General features: G+C 39.9%; 2 protein-coding genes across 8 annotated transcripts in view; both read left to right on the forward strand.

Moving 5' to 3' along the window:
• The window catches only part of TMCO3 (transmembrane and coiled-coil domains 3), a 33,785-nt gene extending 17,003 nt beyond the window's left edge, over positions 1 to 16,782 (forward strand). Inside the window, exons 10-13 of one of the 3 annotated variants that reach the window (XM_064407868.1) lie at positions 5,769 to 5,919; positions 12,148 to 12,227; positions 12,737 to 12,886; positions 14,551 to 16,782. In XM_064407868.1, the coding sequence (XP_064263938.1) occupies positions 5,769 to 5,919; positions 12,148 to 12,227; positions 12,737 to 12,886; positions 14,551 to 14,664 (495 nt within the window). In that variant the 3' untranslated portion in view covers positions 14,665 to 16,782. Of the gene's footprint in view, positions 1 to 245; positions 5,739 to 5,768; positions 5,920 to 12,147; positions 12,228 to 12,736; positions 12,887 to 14,550 lie in introns of those variants that run through there. The other 2 variants (XR_010355658.1, XM_064407869.1) reach the window with 2 other exon arrangements.
• A 4,454-nt stretch (positions 16,783 to 21,236) lies between these two features.
• TFDP1 (transcription factor Dp-1) overlaps positions 21,237 to 24,874 on the forward strand; it is a 37,875-nt gene continuing 34,237 nt past the window's right edge. The window contains exons 1-2 of one of the 5 annotated variants that reach the window (XM_064407882.1): positions 21,237 to 21,331; positions 22,775 to 22,856. In XM_064407882.1, coding sequence (XP_064263952.1) covers positions 22,845 to 22,856 — 12 coding nt within the window. In that variant the 5' untranslated portion in view covers positions 21,237 to 21,331; positions 22,775 to 22,844. Of the gene's footprint in view, positions 21,332 to 21,792; positions 21,979 to 22,744; positions 22,857 to 24,874 lie in introns of those variants that run through there. The other 4 variants (XM_064407880.1, XM_064407883.1, XM_064407879.1 and 1 more) reach the window with 4 other exon arrangements.

A 24,874-nucleotide genomic window follows, 5' to 3' on the forward strand; every position in this document is an offset into this window, starting at 1 on the left:
ATTTGAAAACATTCAGGATGGGTTTTGAGATACTGATAATGACATTTGTGACATTTGCTCACAAATTTCTTCTGAATAGCAAATTCTCAACATAGTTGTTACTATAAAATAATTATCTTTTTGTGTGAGAGACACATTTTGGGATGAAGTTAAAAAAGTAGAGAAATGCCTTAAGGTTTGTAGATTTTGATTAACCCGATTTGGTGTAGTTAATTTTCCCCTGAGTTCTCCTTTTCATGTTTCAGCCTTCTGAAGAATGACACTGCTGGAGAGCAGAATGTGACAGTTGCTTGATAATGTTGTGGGTTTGACACTCCATTATCCTGAATGTGCAGATTGTTACATCTCCTGAGAATAATTAAGCCAAAAAGTTCCTGTGCCTGTTTTCTAGGGGTGTTTGCTTAGTTACTACAGTCCAACAGGAAAACCTGACCTTTGTCAGGAAGAAGGTTAAAAAGAAGTTAGTGAGACCATTGCTTTAGTTAGTGACTTCTACTGTATAAGTTAAAAGTTCCATTTCTCTAAACAGCTATTCATATTTCAAATGTGTCCTCTATTAAGAGAAGAAACAAAACTAGTTTCACCTTTTTACTTTCTAACAAGCAAACATTACACTCGTAGAACAACTTTAATAAAAAACAGCAAAGAAACCACTTGTGTAAAATATTATGGTACCATGGCTGACATAGAATTGGGCTTCTCATATCCAATTTGCATTTCAGATACACAAGGAGTTTGTCTACGTGACTTTACACAATACATGTGTGTACACATACATGATGGGGGGAATATGTTTGAGTTTGTTGGGTTTATACTGTAAACCCAGAAGGCTTCTTCAGCATTTTCAAAATTCTTTCCTTTTAAAATTGATGAATAATTTATCAAAGGGAATGCTACAAAGTATACTGCAGGTAACTTCATTGAACCAGTTGAGATGCTTGATATTCACTGACATTTATAAATTCATTATAGTAATGGTACAAGTTATAGTTTGAACACAAACTTTAAAAAAATGTAAAAAGTGAAAAAGTGTTTGCTTGTTGAGTTGAATAGGTGAATAAACAAACCTTCTGGAAAACCCATGTTAATTGGTATAGGTGCTGTACTTTGTCAGGAATACAAACATAGGATGAGTGATTGCAATCTAAGCTGAAAGCGTTGCATATCTCTGGGAAGGTTAAATTAAAGTTTGGGTGCCAGGTAGGAAAACAATTAAACTCTCATGGATTCTGCAAAGAGCTTTCTCCTTGGAAAGCCAAGCCTAAATATTGAAGGAGTTTGTGTAATTAATCTGCAAATACAGAATTTTCTGTACTGATGTAATTCTAAAAAAGCTTTTGAATCTGTAGAGGAGAGAGCACCTATTTTAGCATCCTTAACTGAAGACAACTCTGCAGCTCCATTTAGAAAATTTGAGATACATTTTTAAATAAAATAATTTAACTCACTTTTTAGCTTTCTGTGTTACATTGCAGGACACATTCTTTCCAATACACGAAAAAGAGACTAGGAATGATAAGGTGTTCCTGCCTCATGCATATAGTTACTTATTACATGCTTCAGTGTTGGCTGGGTTTCTGGGGTCCAGCTAAGCTTATTCAGTGTTTGGATTAATGTGTAACACCAACACATGTAATGCTCATTATATATAAAGTTGATTTATTTTCCTTGGTTCCTGTGTTTGAAAAGTCTCAGATGATTAATTAAACAAGAATTGCCATTTCCCTGCTGATAAGGGCAAATTCTGTATGGGAGAAAAGAGGGGAGGTGAGACAGAAGAGGTTCCTATACTGCAGTGTGAGTAAGCAATTTTCATATAAGGATTATCATGTCAGTTGAGGAGCTTTGAGTATCGTGACTTTTGAGCATTTCTGAACTTGAGTCACTTGGATAACACTGCAACTTGTTACACCTGCAGATATTTTAGTAAGACTTGGAGCTTTAGATACCCTTTCTGTTCTCAGTATTCACAGAAAGAATTGAACTTCCCCTCCCTTTCATCCTTCAATTAGTTAGGCAGATCAGGGCTGGGAGGTGGGGATTGTGTCAAGTGCCAATCCTGTAATAGTGTAGATGACACTGACACCAAGTTGTGCATCTTTGAATCATGTACCTTGTCTTCAGTAACAAAGGTTCAGTAGATCATTCTTGTACTTCTTAGCAACTCCTTTTCAAGCTTTGAGTTATGCAGGTAGCGGTTTGATTGTTTGTTTTTTTGTTTTAATTGGTGAACTGTTCTCCTGTATTGCAACATAAGGACCAAATCTGACTTAGGGTTTTAAACATGACCATTCAGGATCAATGGCCAAACTGGTAGTTGTAAGTCAAGGTATTTACCAGGATGAGCTGTAGAATATGTGAGCCTAAGCATTCAGTGGGGTACTGTTGCTTTTTCATGTTCTATATGTACAGAAACATTGCAAGGAAAAATGTTTTAAACACCGTCCTGATAGTGAAGTGCTGTATTGGAAACCTGTGGAACAACATTAATCAGTTTTTCAGTTTTTTTAAAACTGAAATTGTGGAATGTTATAGGGAAAAATAGAAAACCTGACCTGACAAGAAGGACAGCAGTTACATTTCCATGTTTACAGGACTGTGCATACATGTGGAGAAAAAGTGACTTCTAGTTTCAGTGCCTGATGGTTGACCTGGGATGCTGGCAGCAAGTGGAGGCAAATTGCTGGTTTGCTTTATACACCAAGAAGAAAATACAGTGATGTTATTGCAGTACTTTATGTATGAAAATGTATGATGTTTTTCTGCAGTGTCTTATGGATATGATTACTAGTACTGTAATATCATTCTTTGCTTGCCTGAAGTACTTCTCAATGGCTTATAAAGTGCTTATGAACTCCTTTCTGTCAATTAAAAGATGATTAAGGAAGAACTGTAATCTCAAATATTTTAGTTAATTATTTCACAAAACACAATTGAGATGCAGCTTTTACAAGGTTCGCTTAAAATTGTTTCCATTTCCATTACAGCTTCACTTTCTAGAGATGCAATCTTAAAATTCACCTCTTTACTCTTGAGCAGATCTAAGTTACTAAAGCCTGAAATTCTAATACTTTTATTTCCACCAAAATTTTATTTAATTTTACTCAATTACCATATTCATTAAGCTTCTGGATGATTAAATAGCAATAAGATAGACATCATTGGAGAATATAAGCAAAAGAACTGCTGAACAGATGGTTGAGATTCGCCCAGAACATGTTATAGCAGTAATGTTTATTTCTTTATTTATTGATGTGGTGGAACATTTGAACATAAAAATTCATTATTCTAGTGAAAGCAAACCAATCTTTTCTGAATTGGAGTAAAATGGGACCCTTGATTACAACTGAAAACTTAGTTGTACTGAGAAAAACATGTGAATTGACCAAGTTTTTCATGTAATTTTGACTGAAAAAGCTTTCTGTAACGTAGGAGTTGAGAAGAGGACAGTGTAAAGCCCAGGGATTAGTAATGGCCAAAACCCTCTGGGTAAAGGTTGAACATCAGAAGTGATGCAAGCAGAGAGGGAATACTAAGTGCCCAATACTCTCCAGGTTTTGCTTATGTAAGAAACTGCTGCAAATGCCTTCCTGCCAGTAAAGCAAGTCCTCTCCAGTATGTGTGTGCACATGTGCCTATACATCATATATGATAAACCCTGATGCTACAGTTTAGCTGAGGAAATGTGTCCACTTGTAGGTGATACCATGGGACAACCAGCGACCAAGATGGGAATTGTAAAAGGAATTTATGTACAAAGCTACGTATAAAAGGTTGGACTCAATGATCTCAAAGGTCTTTTCCAACCTGGTTCATTCTGTAAATCTGAAGAACAAATTGGAGGAGGGGAGAGAGTGTTAAGAAGATGGTGTAATTTTTCATTCTTTTCTTGCACTCTGATACCCTTTACACTTTTCTGTTTGTGGAGTGACCTATGGATTTTGTAGAGCTGGAGTTGGGTAGTACCCAGAGACTAGACAAGAAACAGTAAAACTTGCCTATTTTTTAACCAGGCCTTTAGCTTATACTTGCCTTGCCATAAACTGAAGGAATGTAATTCAGTTTTTATGCTGTGGGAACAAATTCCCAGTTAGACATGCAGTTTGCTCCAGTTATGTCTGATGCTTTCTGAACAAACATGTTTCTTTCACACTCAAATTGTTCCTTGCTTGAAGAGTGATTCTCACAACAGTGCAGTATCATGCAATTCTGGTACAGGATATACTGTATGTCTTCCTTTATGGTAACCTAATCCTGTCCAAGGGAATGTTTAAAATATTAGCTATAAAAGTTTTGACGTAGAGCTCTGTTGCAGTTGACAGTACTTAAGTATGGAAGATTATAGCTGAGTAGTAAAAATAATCCCAGCTTTATTTGAATAGGCTGTATTGGATCTTAATCATCCAAAAGAGGCTGTGACTTTTAAAACAACTAATGTATGATTGAGAAGAACTTAAATGTTTCCTATTCATAACTGTTGCCTTAATTTTATTCATCTCTTAGTTATTTTAAAGTCCTTCATGTATGTATTGTCTTCTTCCCTCTTACAATTTGAAATTGTTCTAAAAAGCACTGAAATTCCTCTTGGTTTAAAATGAGATTTACATTACCTTGTTTGCTTTGCATGATCAGCAAGTAATTATATGAGTTGACAGAACCAATTTATCACCTCAAATATCTTGGAATAAATTACAGACTGTTATAACAAATGCACTTATGTCATGAGCATTCAGACATTATTACTTCCATACACAAATGTCTTGGGGTTATTTTTGGGTGCCATCTTATGCATAGTGTGGAGACTTATTGTGTCTTTTGCACTGCTCCCTTGGAAGTGTGGACACCATTCAAGATACGATGAATGCTGTCTATTAATGTACTATAGTGTATTCTTGCTTAATCTAAATTAGAATTAAAGTAAGTGATTGGTTTTAAATGTTCTATTAATATTAATAACATTGGCCTTTCTCAGCAAGATGACCATCTACATCTGTGTGATTTTGAAGTAATTTTTAAAATATATACTTTATACCATACTATGCATTAGAGGTGCAGTTTGCTTTTTTTTTAGTGTTCCAAGCATTGCCATAAGCAGTTACTTTGTGTTTTGTTTAGTCTCTTTACATGTTTAATCTCTTCTTCTAGTACTGCATTAAAATATTTAAAAAGAATGAAGCAGTCTGAATTCTTTCAAGTAGTCATTGTGCTTCATTTCAGCAGTTTACTTTACACACTTAAATGAATCCTTATTCAGTAAAGCCCATAGGCACATTTGAATCAAATTTACAATAATAAAATGTAATTTATGCCAGAGACTTCTGCTAGATTGAGACTCTTCTCCCAAATATAAGCTTAGATGTTCATTTTTTCCCTCTTGTTTGACAGCTGGAAAATACCTTGTTCTTACTGCTTTATTCCACAGCCTGAATGTATTATGTAATCCTGATTCCAAAGCTGTCATAGTCTCTCTGACTTGTGAAATCAGATGCTGTCCATAAGGGTCACAAAAAGCATTGCAATGTAGACTAAGAAATTTATTTTTGTTTTTGTGGGAAAGGAGGTAACATAAAGGGAGAAACTGGATTTGTGAGTCCTATGTATAAGTACAATACTACAGAACATAAAAATACATACACTGACTTCTGTTGTTGAACTTGCATAAAGACATAGTAATTTCCTGCATTTGGTATAATGTAAAGTTTTATAGTTTCACTGTGAAATGGTGTATAAAGTCACTCAGCAGTAGATTCTCTGTTATTCCTTAACAGATCACAGAGCTGTTGGATGTTTCAATGGAGCTGGGATGCTTCTTAGCTGGAGCTCTGATCTCTTCTCAGGGTCACATGGTTACTGAGGAGATTATGTGCTGTATTGAACCAATACGTGACTTTCTTGCCATCATTTTCTTTGCATCTATAGGTAACTTCCAAGAAATCTTACTTTTAAATATTTTATATTTATATGTAATATTAAATAATGTTAAATCTATACTATATAAAATATATACAATCTATATAATATATAAAAACATTGCTTACAATGTGGGTTAGGAGTAAAAAATGGTGTCTGTAGTGTGAGGGGAGGAGATAGATTTTATTTTGTTACAATACTGTTAATTGACCAGAGCATTGGTTTGCCTTTGCTACTGCTTTTAAATGGAACATTCAGTTTCAGAAGCCATTTTGATATTGTACTTCCAAGTCTTGGTTTAGTGTCAGTTTTTCAATGTTAATTCTGAAATCACCCTATTTAAAACATTTAACTAAATATATCAAGATAAAAAGGCCTTGGTTTGGTTGTTGATTTGTTGGGGTTTTTTGAATGTTCTTTTCTCTTTCGGGCAGCTGTATATGTAATTTATACTAAAATTGTAGTACTATTTGTGTCAATTGATAGAGTAGATTTCAGATTTTTGTGACTTGGTTTTCTATAGAAGCAGAATGTCATAATATCATAATTTTGTATAGCTTGTTTCTTTGGAAATTTAGTTGGGAGGGTGTGATCTGCATGTTCTCAATGCAGGGAGGAAATAATTGAAAGAAGATATGTCTCAGACACTACTTGAATGCCAGCTGAAATGCAGCATTGAGGTATAAGACGAGGGAGTAACTCATTATTCTTGATATCCAAAAGGAGTTAGCTCAGAATACTTACAGTAAATCAGTAACCTCCTTTTGAACTGCTGCATTCTCCAGCTGTGTGTGCATGCCCCAATATACTTTGTCTAAAGCTGGAACTCTTGCTGAGGTGCTTGGCCACAGTGGGTGAGGAGACAGGCCCTGTGAAAGCACTTGCCTCTCCCTGTGGATTGTACAGGAGATGCTTGTCCCTATGTTGGGGACATTGCAGTGTCTAAGAGGGGGTTTGGATGTGGCCTGGTGCACTGATCCAACCTCCTTCCACTCATGTTTACCCAGAAAGTCCTAGGGTTTGGGCTTGGATTTTTTCAACACCACCCTTAATTTCTCTTGTACTGTTATTTTAAGTTTTTAATTGTCCTTTTTATCTCCAGTATTTATTTGGATGACAGTAAAGTCCCATCATCATCATAATTTTAATGTTTTTCCTCATATACCTGTTTGATACTCATTTTGTAACAAAAACTAAAACAAAGATGAAATAGCTATGCTTGCCAGTCTTAATTTTATTTTCAATTTTTTTAATCCAGCCCATGATGATAGCTTCTGGTGATGAGTCAGATTACTTAGTAATAAATATGTTTATTTGACTAACTTATTTTTTAATAATGGAGGGAAAGTGATGAGCTCTGGTGGAACGTGGGCCCATATTGACAAGCTTGCATGAGTAATTGCTGAATGCTTACAGATGTAAGGTGTTTATGTGTTTCAGTAAAGATGGTGATGGAATGGATAGTGTTATCAGGAATACAAAGCATGACAAATAATCATAAGCCCAAAGTTAATTTTACAAGGGATTGAACAAAAATCCAACACTCTTATGGCCACATAAATTAAGACTAGAGATAAGACTTTACTAGAGTAAAAGAAAATAGCAAGACCTCAGTTGGCATGCTAGCAGTACTCCATACAGCCTGTATTGTACTCTAAGGAAATTATTTTAGTCATTCTGCTACAGAATTAAAAAAAAATCTTTTTAACAAATTTTGCCATTATAATTGCAAGGAGGGGAGGAAAGAAAATTGTGTAACAAATTGGTGTGATTTTACAGAAAATGGTTATTATTCCTGCCTCAGAAGAAAATCAGCTAAAAATATCAGAACTATGTTATAGGCATCTGAGAAAATATGGTAATGCTTCCTTGTTTAAAAAAAAAACCAAACAACAGTAACCTGACAAAAAAAGAAGACACAAAATCCTAAAAACCTGCCACCTTCAAACAAAATCCCTTTCCTCCCCAAATAAAAATTAGCCTCCGCTCCCCCCTTTACTTTCAGTTACTTTTAAATTTTGTACTTAACAGGAAATTCTGTGGCAAGGAGGTAGGTTTTAAAACAAGTGATGTGATGTTGCAAAGAAAACCTGAGTAGAACAAAAAGTATTCCTTAATTTTTCTTCTTATTAGATTTCTTTTTAAAGACTTCTTGCTTGCTTTCTAGTTACATACGTACACATGCAAATTATATGTATATATAAATATACAGAGATTTACTCTGTGAAATTATGTAAAAGCCACAGGGAAAGATTCTTCCTCCTTGCCTAAAGAGAAGTTTGTTTATTACTATATGCAGCAAGCACCTTATAGAGAGCAGAAACACTTGAGCTCCTGAGGAACACCACTGCAGTAGTATCATTTCTGGTCCCTTTAGAATAAAGGCACAAATGGAAAAAATTATCTTAAATGAAAAGTGACTGTAAGTATGTCATTTGAAAAAGTTCATCCCTGTTTTGCTTGTCTTAAATGCCCGCTTTTCTGTTCTTACTGCAGAAATCCTTCTGATGCCTTAAAGCTGAGCTGAATGTTACTTGTTCATGTAATATCCATAGCAGTGGGCCTGCCCTCAGCTTGACCTGTGCAATGGTACTGCTTTCAAATTTGCGCTTGGGTGCATTTGTGGGAATAATGCACCTTTGCAGTTAGGCATTAACAGCTGCACTTTGAGTTGCTCTCTATCTGTACATTCATTTAGGCCTCTGGGTGTTCTTCAAGGTTCCTGGCACTCTTTATGCCACCTCCTGAGGTTAGAGAGTTTCTGTTAGTCTCTGTCCTTAATGGTAGTTTTGAGAGAACATCGTGACCAATCCTTTAGAGCCACATTTTGGGCACTTTCCTTCTCATTTCTGTTTTTGTATCTAGTGCACAGATCTTTACCCATACATCATTTGATTTTGTTCTGATTACTTTTTGGAAAGATGGAAGGCATCTTTCATAAACTGTGACTGTTTTAAAAAAGCTCCATTTCTTTTTTGGTCTATATGTGGAGTATAGAGATTGAAACTGGGCATGAAGACCCTCTCTGCCACTGGTGAGGTAGCAGATTACTTCCACAAGTTGTGTGTTCTCAGTGTGCTGTACAGATGTACCACCTGCCAGGTTCCACGTTTCCCTTCTGGGTAACTCCTGTGGTCAGTGCTGGACCTTGAATGCAAGATGCTGAAAATCCTTTAACAGCTCAGTCTTTTAATTCAGAAGGTGGGTGATGCTGACACTGCCTGCACCACCGCTGTCCAGAGCAAACATGCACACAAGGATTGTCCAGTGAGCCTCTTCACACTTCCATTGAATCTCAGAAAATCAAAGGAATATCCCAACTGGAATTTGTTAGGCGGCATGCATCGCCTTCTCCTTATCCATCCAGCTCTACTGCTTTGTTTTTCTGCATGGAGCACAATGAAGCTTGGAGGTTTCATGCTCTCAGAACTGACAATAGAGTCAAAAGAACTTTCCCCTTTGGAGAAAGATTAAGAAGATTGGTTTCCCCTCTGCTGCTTAGTGATCTAGCCAGGGCTGTAGTATTTATTGCATTTGCAGCTATGATCTTAGGACTCTTAGTAGACAGAGCATCTCAATGCATGGCTAACGTGATTTTCCTGAGTGATGTCCTGTCTTGAGGATGTGTCAGAATTAATCCTACGGGCTCCAGTTTGACCCTCAGACTTGGGATTTTTGTACTCTTGCATGCCATCAAGGATCTCCAATATTGCTTTTTTGATGTTGGATCTAATCAGGATGTGGTCAGGATCTTCACATGCTTTTTAGAGGCTATCCATCAATTGGTAGAATCTGCCCAATTGAGGAAAGAGGAAGTTTATTTGTTAAGAAAAAAGTACTTTTTAAAAGATTGTGCAAAGTCTTGCCTGTAATTGTCCACAGAATGCATACCAACTTCTGTGAGTGAACTGTGCTTTTTGGCTTGACAGTGATGCACCCCAAGGCCTCTGTTCCAGCTCTTTGCAAACACTGCTTGGAGCTGAAGGTCTGGTAGCTTGTGGCCCATTCTGTAAAAGTGTACCTAAGTGTTATCCTAGCTGTTGACTGCTGGCCAATCTGACATCTGCTGATGACACTGCTGAAGTTTTTGAGTTATTTGAAGTGTTTATTCCATGTTAGAGAACGATTTCAGAATTACTGCTGAGCTTAGACAAAATCTGATCAAAACCATTGCAATAATCGGGCATATTCATGCAGCTTCTGCCTCTGAAATTAATCTTTCTGATGGTGTTTGTGTTGTCAGGAAGGCGCCATGTGCTTGTATAGGAGTCTGATAGCACTTCTGGCCTTATCCTGGCTTTTCATCTAGGAATGGGGCAAAGGTCTGTACTGACCATAAAAATACCTTATGATGGGATTTATTTCCTTCAAAAAATGTCTGATTTCTGGCATATTGATTTGTCTGCTCAGAACAGCGTATGTGACAAATTTAGGCTTGTTTTCACCTTGCAGACACTGTTCTTCAAAGAATTGGTATACAAATCTGCTGTCATTTGTGCTTTAGCTCTTTGGAATATGGCAATAATCTCCACACTGGGCAGCTGTTCAAATGGACTTCAGACTGCCTGTGTGCTCCAGAACTGAACACCTATTAGTGATGAGAGCGCTAGGCTTTATTTATAGCCTCTCTTGGAAACCTTCAGTTCTAGATCTGGCAGAATTGTCCCTCTTATCAAGCATGCCATTGCTACAGGCTGTATTTCTCTAATTGCTTTTCATGTATTTTCTGAGGTCGGCCTAAAGGTGAAGGAGCACTGTGCATGTGATATTGCAGTGAAGCTACTTGCTACTTCCACATGCATCTGTTGCATAAATGTGGATTTCTTTTTTTTTGGTGTGGTTTTCACCTCTTATTCTCCTCTTACTTTGATAGTCTTTTGCATTTGCACTTCAGTAGTTGGAAGGAAATTAAGAAATAAAACAGGGTGTGTGCGTGCTGACTGGGTGGCACTTGTATAAAGATCTCTGATGTAATTGAAGAAGGTTTCCATTGGCAATTGAATGTGCATACAGACAAAACCCTGTGAACCCTGTAAGTCTGGAAGAGATGACTGCTCTTGGTTCTCTACAGCTCATCTGGATCTGCAGCACTACAGGGAGGGAAAATTAATGGATCCTTGTCCCGCATTAAAATACGTTATTTACAGCAGCGATTTACATGCATTATGCTTTAGAAAGCTAAATTCTTGTCCTTCATCAGAAATAACTGGGTTGGAGAAATGCCAGCTATTATGAATTTGTTGGGAACACCACCATTATTTTGATTTCACTTTTTAGAAGCTTTTATGAAAAAGGAATGAGCTTCCAAAGATAGGCAGTTATGTTTGCCTGTAGAAGTTCTGCATACTTCAGGAGATAAAAATGGAATGAGTTGTAAGATTATTCCTCGGTGACTCTAGGACTTTTCCATCAAATAGTTCTTTTTCTTATGTTTAATATTTGCAGGACTTAGTCTAATGTTTCTGAGTTCTTTGTGGTTCTTTTTACCTTTCTTTATACAATTACCAAGTTAAAATTACCAAATACTTCAAAAAACCCAAAGACAATCTACTTCCAACAAAAGAAACCCCATCAACATCTTAGCAATGGGTTTTTCTATAATTCCTTAATTGTTAATTGTGCTCAATAGTTTATGGCCTTACCTGATTCCAGTCTAAGTGACTTTTTAAGTTCAGGTGACTTTCAGGATTTGGAAATGAAAGTCATAGAATGAAAAGACTTTGGATTTCTGTTGTAGCTATAGTTTATGCACATCCTGAGTATCATGTTCCTCCCACTGTGACAGTCCATTACCATACCATAAAAAAAGTTAAATCACCAGCAAAATATTAGAATGACTGTGCATAACAATGGAATTATTTTCTTGCAGGATTTTTATAGCTTTCATTAGATGTTTGTTTCAGTTCAGATTTTGTATTGTTGACTGGTGTGGAAGACAGAAAGCTTTAGAAATTAAACTGCTTGTGCATCAGTCATATGCAACTTAATTCAGTTGGAAATATTGCCTGTGCTAAACCTCCCCAAAGGAAAAAAGGGCTGGATATCACAGGAAATGCTTTTGTGATCAAGTAGATATTTAGGGCTTTAGCGATCAAGTGGTTTGTAGGTGAGTTAAGGCTTTTTGTTTGATTTGTTTTGAGAATACAGTCTTGCAGTTAAATCTATTATTAATCCAGAAAGTTACCATAGTAAGGTATTGGACTCAAACTGTGCAAATATTGTTTTCTTTCCTTCTAGGACTTCATGTTTTTCCCACTTTTGTAATATATGAACTCACAGTCTTGCTATTCCTTACATTGTCTGTCGTCATAATGAAGGTATTTATTTTTACACTTTTAAAAATATTTTAATCTTCATTAATCTAAGTAATCTTTGTGCTGCATGCCCTAAAGACAATTTATGCAAGAACTGAACATTTGATATAACAGAGAATATTACTGTAAATATGTATTTGGAGGAATCTTACTCATTAGAGTACAGTTTGATACAATACTCTTCAAGTATTTAAAAAGAAAATTATTTAATGTTAAAAGTAAATTGCACATGGCAGAGCATCTATTTCTCCAGCTTGGGATTTGTGACAGTTATCAAGTGTTTTATTATAGTAAAGAAGATGCTGTTTTTTACTGTGCAATGTACATTTGTCACTTTTGACATTAATACAGAAGACCCACTTGGAAGTCCATTATTTTATGTCATGTTCAAAATTTCTCTATTTGATGCAATGTATCTTGCAGAGATAGTACTATTTTATTTATTGCACTTCATTATCTAAACAAACAAACAAAACAAACCCCAAATAACTCAAAAAAACCTGTTTTTAAAGTTTGTCTTGGCAGTGCTTGTCCTTTCTTTGATTCTTCCAAAGACCAGCCAATATATCAAGTGGATTGTCTCAGCTGGACTGGCACAAGTCAGTGAATTTTCTTTTGTTCTGGGAAGCAGAGCACGCAGAGCAGGGATCATATCTCGGGAGGTAAGCTGTTCTGTGGTTATTAATTTTAGTTTTTGCACCTGAATAACTTAAACTGTAATACAAAATCCCAGTATTTGAAATACCAGTACACTCCAATTTTGTGGCACCTCTCAACTGTTAAAAAGGTAAAATCAACCCATAGAAATGGATACTTGTATATCCCTGACAGGGTTCTTAGTCCTGGTTCACACTTGTTTCATATTTTACCTTAGTATTTTAAATAACTTAATTATAAATGCTTTACCTTAACTTCTTTCACTTACAACTTAATTATGTGAACAGTGAGTTGCAGATAAGTCATAAAGACTGAGAAGTCTTTGCTTTTAAAATCTTGATGCAGGTATTGAAAGAGGTATAGGAGTGTACAATACAGAGGGAATATAGGATTTGAAGAAGGAAAAACCAGTAAATAAGAACTGGAGAGCAGATATTGTGAAAATTGCCTTAATATTTAAACAAGCAAATACACTTGCAATCACTTTAACCTGTAAAGCTTGTTCATTTTAAATCCTCCACAGGAGAAATAACCAATGTTTTCAGTAGTCATGAAAAAGTCTCCCGGGGAAGACGGCTTAAACTTAGTTTTATACTGAACCTGTGACAATGTTACTTTTTTTTTTTTTAAGATAAAGTCTGATTTATTAAATTAGGTAAATTATGGCTATAGAGATACAGGAACTGACCTCACTTTTTAGTACTAACTGCTTTATCGTCTGTGCTTCTGCTACAAAAAAATGCTCTCCTGGTTCTCTGAGGTTTTCATTTTCGTTGAGCAAGTGGACTGCATAGTGTTGGAACCAATTCCAAATAAAGCACATGTGAAAAACTTACACAATACTGTGCACTTGTAGGTAAAGGTGATTCACTTTCATGTTCACTCCTTCATATAATTAAGAGTTACGAATATTGCATGTTTGCATAGAGTTTCAAGATATCTATATGTGATCACAGGACCAGTTTAGGGGCCCACCCACTGAGCTTGGAGGCTTTTAGGCTTTCATTTTTTTCTGCTCTCACATGATTATCTAATGTATAGGTTTGTATACCTCTGAAATTTCCTAAATTCATTCTTTTGCTTGAGACCTCAAAACTACATCCTGACACTGTTTTGTAGGACTTATTCAAACTGTGTAGTTAGGATTTTTTTTTTTCCAGAAGATGTACAGTATGACTTAAAGGGATTTATGCTTGTTTTTTTCTGTTGATAAGTGAACTAACAGTGGACTTTGCCATTAAATCATTAAATCAGAATAGTTTAGAGTGGTGATGGTGGGGGTTTTTTATTTGCTTGATTGATTGGGGGTCTTTTTGGTTTAGATTGTTTGTTTGGGGATTTTAAGTTTTGGTTTTTAAATAAAGTGGTAATTAGTCTTTGACTTTTTACAAATACTGAATTTTCAAAATTGATGACTTCACATAAATACAATTGTTTTTCTATAAGCTCATAATGATGTTTTTGCAATTGTATCTTCACACCAGGTAAAATTAGATTATTTGAGCATGAACTTGTTTGCTTCTGTAGCAATATGCAAAGTTGCTTAGCAAGACAAGTGAAGTCTCTTGAAAACATGGTCTAGAAGAGCCTAATCTCCTCAAACTTGTAGATACTTCTTTGTACTACCATGTAACCAAGAGAAGTAATGGCTTTTATTTGCCTTTTGCAGGTTTATCTTCTTATTCTGAGTGTGACTACTCTAAGCCTTTTACTTGCCCCTGCCCTGTGGAGAGCTGCAATTATGAAATGTGTTCCGAGACCTGAAAGACGCTCCAGTACTTGATCAAGATTTGCACAAATTGAAGGATATGTCCTCTTGCAAGGAAAACGTCTTCATTGCTCATTGTATTTTCTATGCACTCAGAAAACAAGACCTGTTGAGTAGTCAATCCTCTTAATAAGCACTTGGTTATAAGCCTTATACTGACCTTAAAACAAAATTCAATACAAAAAATAATTGTGTCATATGAATTGCACACCTTTTACAAAATTTACTTTGACTGATTGGAATCTACTAGAACATTTGTTTCTGATCCAATCTGTTATTCAGAGCATAAATTATTTTTAATATAGTGTCATGCAAACTATGTTTATTATTTTTTGCCTGAATGTGCCTTTTAATTTTCATCCTGTTAATGCTGGTTCATCACCAGATTTTGTTTAAAAAGGAAAAAAAATATATTATGGTGCCTATGGTATCTTCTTTCACTAAATGACTTGAGTCATTTTCACATTTATGATTTTAATATAGCAGTATAAAATTAACTACAAACCAAATTTCTAATGGTGAATAAAAGTGATCCTCTGTACAAAGAAAAGGTTTAACTGTTTAGCATCAGTTCCAAGCAGTTAATTACATATTCCAATTCATGCAGCCAGTACTGCATGATATTTCATTCCAAATTGCAGCATATAATGTATTTTCTTATAGTGGTATATTTTGTGTTAGCTCTTGTATTTATTTACCTATTTGACTAAAAACTGACGGTAAGAAAGGGCATAATTTATGTTTGCAGACTGACGGTTGTTACCTGTTCTTGTTGCTAACTGCTGCTACAGTAATGGTTTACAGGGGTGTTTTCTTTTAAATCAAAAATAAATGTAGTAAAACTGGGAAGTATAATTTCAATTAGATGTGAAAAATAGTACTTCTGTAACCTTGGAGGATGGATCTTAGTTGACACTATTCTAGATTTGAAATTATTTTAAGTAAATTAACTTGCAGAAGGCTGGAAACGGCAGACTAGGTGTGTGTTTGCAACCCCATGACCTTTTAAGTTACATTTACATTGAATAAATTGTTAGTCTTTTTAAAATACCATTATATTTTAGAAAACAGTGTTTTGAATGTGATCTTAAATGTGATTTTTCTTTAAAATGTTGTATGTAGTGAGATAGGTCTTGTAAAAGCCCATTATTTAAGTGTCATAGAGAAAGCTTACTCATAGGCTGTAGTGTACTCTGTGACAAAGCATTTAAGAATCATCTTGAGGTTCATCTGCTAAAACCAATACTATTTAAGATACATCAACACTTCAGGTCACTATTGCAGTGTCATCTGAAATAACATTGATACCCACAAAATGGTTAGAAAAATGCATGTTATGAGGTTTAAATTGCCAATTAAAATGAAAATTGTCCTCCAAGTAGCAACACAAAGCTTTGGATGGATCTTTGTGGTCTGTACCTCTTTCTCCCGTAGCAGCCTCAGTTTCTTCTGTGTTTTCTCTGACATCTGCTGGGCTTGTCCAAATGAAACTTGGATTAGTCTGGAGTGTGTATGTACTGGTGGGACAGGGTAGAGATCATCATAATTGAGCTCTTGCTCACTGGATTTGGGGCTTTCCTCTAGGCACTAATCTTCATAAAGATTGGAGGAATGTATGGCAAATCCACCTCCCTTCAAATGGTTTCAAAAGTTGTCACAAAACACACAAAAGAAGAACAAAAAGCTGCCCAATGAATATTTTTTTTAATAAAATGATTCTATAACAGAAAAGAAACTCAAAACTTATTTTTTGCTATATTTCAGTATTTTTATTCAAAATAGAGGAGCAGTTCAGGTTTTATGGTTCCATTTAACAGTCTCCTAGCTCAGACCTTTTACTCTTTTCCAAGTACCTCACTGAAATAATTTGTTTCTTAACTGTCCTGTCAACTCTGTCCACTCACCTAGCTCATTGTTTCTGCATGAAATACAAGCATCTCTCCTAAATGCTTCATTTTGGCTTTGAAAGATGCTTATTTCACATGTAGTTTGCCACCTGTTTCAGGGGGAAAAAATGTATGACAGGTCATGGTAGAGACCTCTGTATGGTTTCCATTATGTCACTTAGTTAGCCCTTGAAGCAGTTATATGACATATTGCACCTGTGATGAGTAAAACTTTTATCTAAATAAATTGCTGTGGGTAGTTGTAGTTCTCTAGAAAACTCTTTAAAAGTCAGGAAAGAGACTAGGAAATACTGATGGCATGTGTCTCTTAAAAGAAAGAAAATATTTTCCTGAATGTCTTTTAAAAGATTTGGGTGAAAATCTCATTTGGTTCCATGTTCAAAAAAGGAAAGCAAGCATCTAGATACCTTACTGGTTGCCTCATCTCTCTCAGTCCTCTCCCAAATAAACTTTGTCATGGTTTAGGAATGGTATTCCCCAATTTAGTGCTCTCACCAACACCACACCATCAGCTGTTTCCCCTCTCCCCGCAGCTGGAAGCGCAAAAGGCAAAGATTGTGAGTTGAGATAAGCACCATTTACTGGAAACAGCAATGAGATAAGAAAACAAACAGAGCAACAATATTAATAACAAAATTGTGCAAAGAGGACCCCCAGACAACAACACAGACAAAAGGACTACATTTCTTCCTGAAAGTAAGAGAGGGAGCCCCTTTTCCCTGCCTCTGGCAACGAGGTAGGATAGTAAAGAATCACAAGGTATATATGCCCAGGCCACTCCAGGTTCCACTTCCTCATGCCTACTGGGAAAAAAGCTCTGTCCTGGCCAAAACCAGGACAACTTGGCTGGGCTTTAGGAGACCTGGGAGGAGAGAAATAGGCTTGTGTGAGTACCAGTGTTCTGTGCTTCTTTGTTGACACAGATTTGGATTGCCTGGTTCAATATTAGATGTAAGTGCAAATTAGTAATCTTAACAGACATATGGTAAGTTTGTTTGCAATCAGACATTTGAGATTGCCTCATAGAAATCTAGAGGTATATTGAGATACTCTAAATGTTTCCTGAAATGAGAATAATGGCTCCATGCATAATTCCATGTTCAAATGGGCTAGTCTCATGATATGATCTTAGGACAGAAACAACAGACCTTATTCGTGAATGATCACTCATTCCTGTGTGAAAAATGGGGAGAATATTGCATAACCAGCCCACTTAGATATAATTGCAGCTTTTCAGAAACCTTATGCTCTTACTGTGGAATATTCTCTTTCTGTGTCAAGCACATAAAATTAAAGCAGAGTTCCATAAGCCCTGAAAGGAAAATCTAGTGATTTGTTGAAGGTTTCTTGAAAAACAAAGGTCTTTTTCTGGAAATTCTTGTTCCACCTTGTTGGACAATGGTTCTATCTCATTCATTAACTAATGATCAGTACCATTTTAATACAGGAAAGCTGATACAAAGCAGAAGCCTCATTAAGTGATGAGAGGATATTCCTATGGTCAAACTGAATTTAAGGGAGTGAAAAGGGAGGTCTCCTCTATGCTTGACTTAAAACTCACTCAGCTAACCTGTTCTGGGGTTGAGATTCTGTTTTTTGGGTTTTTTTTTTTGCAGGGGGGGTGTTGCATTTATTTTGTAGGTGGATTTAACTGTGCTTATTTGGCATGACTTTCTGAAAATTTGACTTCTTGTGTGTTACCTCCTAGTTGCTATCCTTGATAATTCTGTGAAGATAAAGGAACCAAAGTAGTTTAAAAGCTGGTAGTGTGGGCTGTGCTTTGTGAGGTATTTCCCTGGCCCTGGGGTCAGACTGGTATGTATGGACCCACAACCACCCTACTTCTGGCTTATCCCATACAGAGCAGGTGGCTTCAGTTTGTCAGTAGGAAGGTATTTGTGGGAGCTGTGAGGTGGTTTCCTGAAATTGTCACTGATGTAGGTCTAGGATGGCTCAAGAATGTGGTGATGGCGAACTAAGTCCATGGCACTACATAGCCTTTTAAAAGCTCTAAGAATTAATACTTCTTGTCATTCTCAAATATGAGGAAAAGCATTCACACAAAGCCTTGTACTTCACTGTTTTATGACTGGACATCCTCAGCTTTGCAGGCAGAAAGATGTGGGGGCGCCTTGTATGACAGAATATTGCTGTACGATGATGCTTGATGGGGAGGGTGAGAAATCTAGTGTGGTCTTGCCTGTTGGAACAAACCCAGGAACAATCTAACCACAAAAGCACTCCTGGGGTTTGTCTAGGGAAGGAATCCATAGTTCTGCTCAGTAACCAGTCCTGGCAGTGTTCCAGCATGTGGGCAATGCCAAAGGTGGAGGAAACGGGATCCCTGAATGACAAGAGGCAAGCCACATAACAGCGTTGCTGTTTTGTGGGCAATGCAATAGCTTGTAAGGAGCAGCAAAGTATCAGACATCCCGTGTTGATGGCTTGACAATGAGGGAGCCAACACAACTACTGCAGGGAGAAGGAAGAGCAGTCTTTAGAGCTGGGAGGAGTGTAGCCCACTCAGCCCCTAAAGGCAGAAGGGAAAGGCATGTCTCTACCAACTTCACTCAGTAGCCCAGGAGATTTGCTCCTCGGCTTCTCTCACCGCCTCTGCTGAGTAATTACCTCTGCCGGGTTGGACTTACTGACATTTAAACACAGCGGGACTAGGAAAACCTTCTGCTGGCCGGAGACAACAAACTGGACAACGTTGTGACAAGAGTGACTTAGGGATAACTGATCCTGCCTTGTGGGAAAAACCTAGATCAGAGTAGTAAAATTTTCAGTTATGGTACCAAGCTGTATTTTTTATTTCCTAAAATAGAGTAGAAAATTGAGAATTGGAAGATGGTACCTCCCGACGAGGCCAGATGCTGACAAGGTGGTCAGGTGGCACTAGGTCTTTAAGTCATGAGTTTGCACGGATCACAGTGTTCGGATTGCATGGCTCCCGTTCGTCTGCTTTTCCTCTGGCATCTGTTGAAGCTTTCTGCCTATGACCTCTTGAGACAATTTCCTCGTGTCTGTCATGCAGTCCTGCCTCACTGATGCTGTTTAAATTTATGATCTGTTCTGCTTTTCGTGCACCCTTAAAAGGGAGATACACTCCCCAGAAAACTGTGAAGTGGAATAGCCTTCCACCACTACTATCACAAACGAAATCCTAAAGCTCCAAAATACCTGCAAAAGGTGTGCTCAGAGATTAGAGAAGTGTTGAAAGTTTTTTTCACTGGTACAAACACTTCAAATTAATTGCGAACAACCCTCGGCTAAAGGAAAAAAAAACCCCACTACCCAAAAGTTGGGCGTGTTTGGGCAGTTAGTATGTATCAAAATAAATGCTAGCAAACTAGGACACTCCTTGTTTGTGCTTGTTCTGTTGACTCGCAAGTGTTTTTCCTGAAAGAATTAATGTGAAACAAAAGAGCGGGAGGTGGGTGGGTAGGGACGTGGGATACACAGACGGTTTGAACCCCTAGGCACAGTATAAATGACCTGGAGGGTGGAGAGCGGCACTGTCGACTGGAGATGTCTTTCAGGAAGCAATTTTTTTTTTCTGCAGCTGGCTTATGGGGTTTGTGTGTGAAAGTTTTTGCTGCTTTCTAAAAAGTTATAATGTTACAAATACAATTTCATTATCATCTTCTTTCTTCGATGCCACTGCCGCCAAGCTTAATGAAGAGGAATGAAGAACTGGGGTAATAACCCCAGAGCAGCACGGGGGGGGGGGGGCAGAGGGGGGAGGCATTGTTAATAAAAACCTCCGAAGATTGCTATTTATCAGGGAAATTGACGTAGTGTTTCATTACTATTGTAAAGCACAAAAATTCAACGTCTTAAAAAAACCAAAAAGACAAACAACACAGAGGTGTAAAAGTGAATGCGAATCTCGTCGTGAAATGCATCTCCTCCAGCATGCTCTCTGCTGGATTTGCCTGCTGCTGCAACGTAGCGGCTCTGTGGTCGTGCGTTCTACTCCCAGCTAGTCTTCTTTCCCAGGAAGCAGCATGAATTTAGCGAAAGAACGAGCCTTTTGCTTCCTGCTCGCCTCTTCGTTGCGTTATGAGCAACCTTGTACCGTGCAGAACCGTCTGCAGCTTCCTCCCCATCGAACAGCCTCGCATCCTCCCCGGGAGCAACACGACTCTGGAGCTCTCCTCGCTGCCCTGCAATTTCCCCTACAGCGGCTCTGCCTTTGCAGCCTCCCAGCAACGCTGCAGGTTTTGGGGTTGCTTTTCCCCCCGAAATTTACAGGACAATGATGTAATTGCATCACATAACCCTCGCTAACATGCTCCTTTCCCGCGGTCGTCACTGCACGCAGGGGCTGCAGCGCCCCGAGGTGTTTTAGTTTTGGGCGCAAGGTTAAGGTCTGCAGCCGCCCGAAGGAAAACTTTCGCTTGGATTACCACAGAATCCCTAATTTTAGCAACGCTCGCTGCAAGCGAAACTTCGCTCGAGTAACGGCCGGACAAAACGCGATGAGGAAGCGCTGGCAGCAGGATGTTGTGGCAACGAAACCGCACGGCCCAGCCCCGCCGGCTCCCGCTCCGCGCCGGCAGCGCGGCCGCGCCCGCGGGCACCGCGCGGCACCGCGGGGCGGGCGGGGAGTCGGAAGAAGGCGCGAAAATCCCGCGCATGCTCCATCGCCGGCTCCCTCCGCGCCTTGGAGCGGCGGGCGGGCGGGTTGGCTTGGCCGCTCCGCGTGTGCCCGTGCGAGGCGCGCCGCGCCCGTGACGTCAGCGCGCAGCGTCAGGGGGACGCACAAAAGTGTAAGTTTCAATTTTTTTTTTTTTTAATTTTATTTTTTAAAAAAAGGAAAAAAAAAGAAGCGACGGGGAAGAGCGGCGGGGTCGCGCGCGCAGGGTCCGTGGGAGGGTGGGGGCAGATCGCTGCGCTCGCTCGTCCCCACTCGTTGACCCGCATCGCCCCCGTTCCCGCCGGCAGCCCCTCGGCGGCAGCGGCGCCGGGCAGGTGTGCGGGGCCGCGGCGTGCGGGGGCGGCCGGCCGGGAGCCCCGCGGGCTGGCGGCCGGCGGGGGCAGAGGCGCGCTGGGAAGTGACAGCCCGCCGGGGGAGACCCTCTTGCCCCGCCGCCTCTTGTGCCTGCGCCCCCTCCCCCGGAGCGCGGGGGGGAAGGCGGTCCCTGCCGGTGCCCTCTCCTCCCTCCTCGCTTCCCTCCCCTGTTCCCGGGCTGCCGCTGTCGGTGTCCCGCCGCCTCCCCCCGCCCCTGCCCCCTCCCGCCAGGCCCGCGCAGCCGCCGCACATGTGCAGTCGGGCGCCTCCGCAGCGGCAGCAGCAGAAGCGGCGGCAGCAGCGCGGCGGCGGCGGGCGGGGGGTGCTCCCGCTCCGCGCTCCGGGTCCCTGTCTCGGGGCGGCGGCGGGGGATGGAGCCGGCTCTCTCTGCCTTCGGCCGCTCAGGTGCGGGCAGCCCGCGCCCGAGGATGGGAGCAGCGGGGGGTGCGTGGGACGGCGCGGGGGGCGCCGCCGGCGGCGGGTCGGGCACGATGGGGATGGGGACGGCGCGGACCCGCACTCCGCCCGCCGCCCCTTCCCCCCGCGGCCGCCGGCGGTGCCGCCGGGCGCGTCCCCCCTTGTCCGCGCCCCCGCCGCCGCCGAGGCGATTAGCGCGGCCCCTCGCCGCCGGGGGGAGGCGGCGCGGGGCTCAGGGCTCTGCCCGGGCGGTGAGGCCCCGGTCGGGGGGCGCGGGCGGGCGCGGGGTGCCCGAGGCGCAGGGCCGGCCGCCGGTCTGTGCCGCCCGGTGCGGCCGCGGCCCGTCCGCCTGCGAGGAGGAGGAGGAGAAAAGCGGGGCTGGAAGGCCCCGGGGGGAGCTGCCCCTGGGGCCTACTTGTGCCTGCTGCTGGAAATGGGGGTGGGGAGGAGGAGGAGGCCGTGATCGCTGCCCGCGCTCGGTGCTGGAAGGGGCGCAGCTGGACAGGGACCGGCCTCGCGTGGGATCGGGCGCGGGCTGGGGGAAGGGCTCTCTGCCGGGGCACGGCTCACCCCCGCCGTCGGGAAAGGAGTGCCCCCCACACGTGAGCGTGGGGCTCAGGGGGCGAAAAGGTGATGATGGGAAACTTTTCCCTTTTCAAAAACGTGGGTTTTTTTCAAAAAGAAACCTAAATTGTACTTGGTAGTATTCAATAATTTCAATTGTAAAAACTTTCCCTCCTTTCATTTTTTATAGCTGGTGCTGTCTTTGCTTTCTGCTTTCCAGAAAATAGCATTGTCCCTGTGTCCTGCAGCCATCAAGATTTTAAGACGACTGGTTTTTAGTCTTTGATAACATGGCAAAAGATGTAAGTATATTTGTAGCAGATAAACTGTGGAAGCACAGAATGTTTTTATTAACAAAAGCAAATGGGGTCATGCTTTATAATAGCTGGCATTAATGAATATGTGGAACTTTATCTATACTGTGCATCAAGCCTAGGCTGTTTTCCTGTAGACAGCATAAACCAGCTTCAGATCTGCTGCCATTTTTTCAGAGTGATTAATCTTGAGAATTCCTTATGCTAATAACAGCACTTGGGCCGTTGTCATTATGTGCATTCATATTGAACACTAAAACAGCTTGGGTTTGGATTGGATTGAAAAAAAGCCAGCACGTGTTGTTCAGATGGCAGGGCTGTGTTGACTACCATTGTCAACTAACGTTGCCTTTCTTGAGTTCAAGAAGGCATCAGACATTTGAGGGAAGATGGTTCATTCTCCATATGCATTCATTGTTTATCTCTGTCTACCAAAAGATGCTCGTTAGTGTCTGTAAAAACCGGCTTTGGGAACTTTCACCACACATTTCCATTACTGCTGTCGTTAGGGTTTGTGGCTTCGATTCTGTGACCTGCCTCATGGAGCACGTTTGCTCTTCACCCCTTCCAGTACTCATTAAAAACATTTCAGTTTATTCCGCCTTTGAGATGTCAGTCATTGTTCACACCTAACGTAACTGGGCTTTCATGTTTTCTTATTGAAAATAAGACAATATACTAGTCTGTATTCATAGTAGAACGTATCTCCCCCTTCAAAAAAACCCCAAACCCCTAAAAAACAACAGCATGCAAGCTAAAGAAAAGTGATACAGCTCACTGGTTAAACAGCAGGTTGCAGCCTAATGTGGAATATTGCAGCCTTCAAATAGTGGGGATTTCCATGGAAGAGTGATTGGTTTAAAAAATAATCTTGTAGGGAATTTTAGTAGTTCAACTGAAAAACATCTTAATGTGTGGAGAAGCAACCAGACATACGTAGTCACTCAAAGCTTGCCTGGAAGAGATAAGGGTGGCCAAGTACATTAGAGATAGCAGAGTTCAGGGAATGATAGGCCATATAAGCGGGAAGAAAACGAAAGTGGAGTGTCAGACTAGGAGATGAAATTAAAACAGTTCAAAGTAATTGAGATACCAAAGTGCATTTGTTTAATATTAGCTTTTGAGAGAGAGATCAGCTAAGTGAAGAGTTGCTAGCACCTGGAAATACAGATGAATGTCCTGCTAGATCTATGTGAGAATGAGACATTTAAGAACAAACCTTATTCTTGAAAGATCTAGTTTATTCTAGGAAAGACAGTAATTAAGGAAGAAAGGAAGGAATAACCTACCTCATAGTAAACTTAAGAAATAGCAGAAGGTGCTACAGATCGGAAAAGAAATTGCTTTTGGTATCTTTATTAAAGAAGTAATAAACTGAATTTGGAAAAATGAAAATCTGGGTCAGGTTTTAGGTAAAATTTTAAGTGTACTTGAGCACTGGAGCAGGGCAGCTAGAAAGGGTATGAAATCTTAACCTAATATTGTCTAACCTGTTCTTAAAAACATCTACATATACTTCAAACCTGCCTCAGGGAAGAAATATGAACTGCTTACCTTTTTGCACACTGTACCCACCATTACATGACACCTAAAATGTGTAGTGAATGTTGGGAAGTTTTAAATTTCTAGGTCTGAATATGGGCCCTATGAATTGTGGTTTAATGCTATAAAATAGAGATGTTAATTGGTATAACACTTACTTTAATTTTTTGAAGGGAAGAGATTTATTTCCATATTTTTGTTCAAAGTCCAAGTTCTTTTTCAAGCAGAATAATGGAATTAAGCATGATAGAGACAGTATCACTAAATTTCTGGGCACTGAGTCTCTGAAAACCTGTGTTGCTGTAAATTTAAACATTCTGATGTGAAAATATTGCTGTGATTAATGGCTTGTGGTTTTGCCATGTCACCCATCAAGTGCTCTAACTGTCTGTGAGATGCAGTGGTGAAGAAGATGGCATAGCTGATGATTGCTCCTGCCCCTTCCTTCCCGTTTTCTCAGCAGA

The sequence above is a fragment of the Passer domesticus genome, chromosome 2 (genome assembly GCF_036417665.1).
Source record: "Passer domesticus isolate bPasDom1 chromosome 2, bPasDom1.hap1, whole genome shotgun sequence".
Taxonomy (NCBI): domain Eukaryota; kingdom Metazoa; phylum Chordata; class Aves; order Passeriformes; family Passeridae; genus Passer; species Passer domesticus.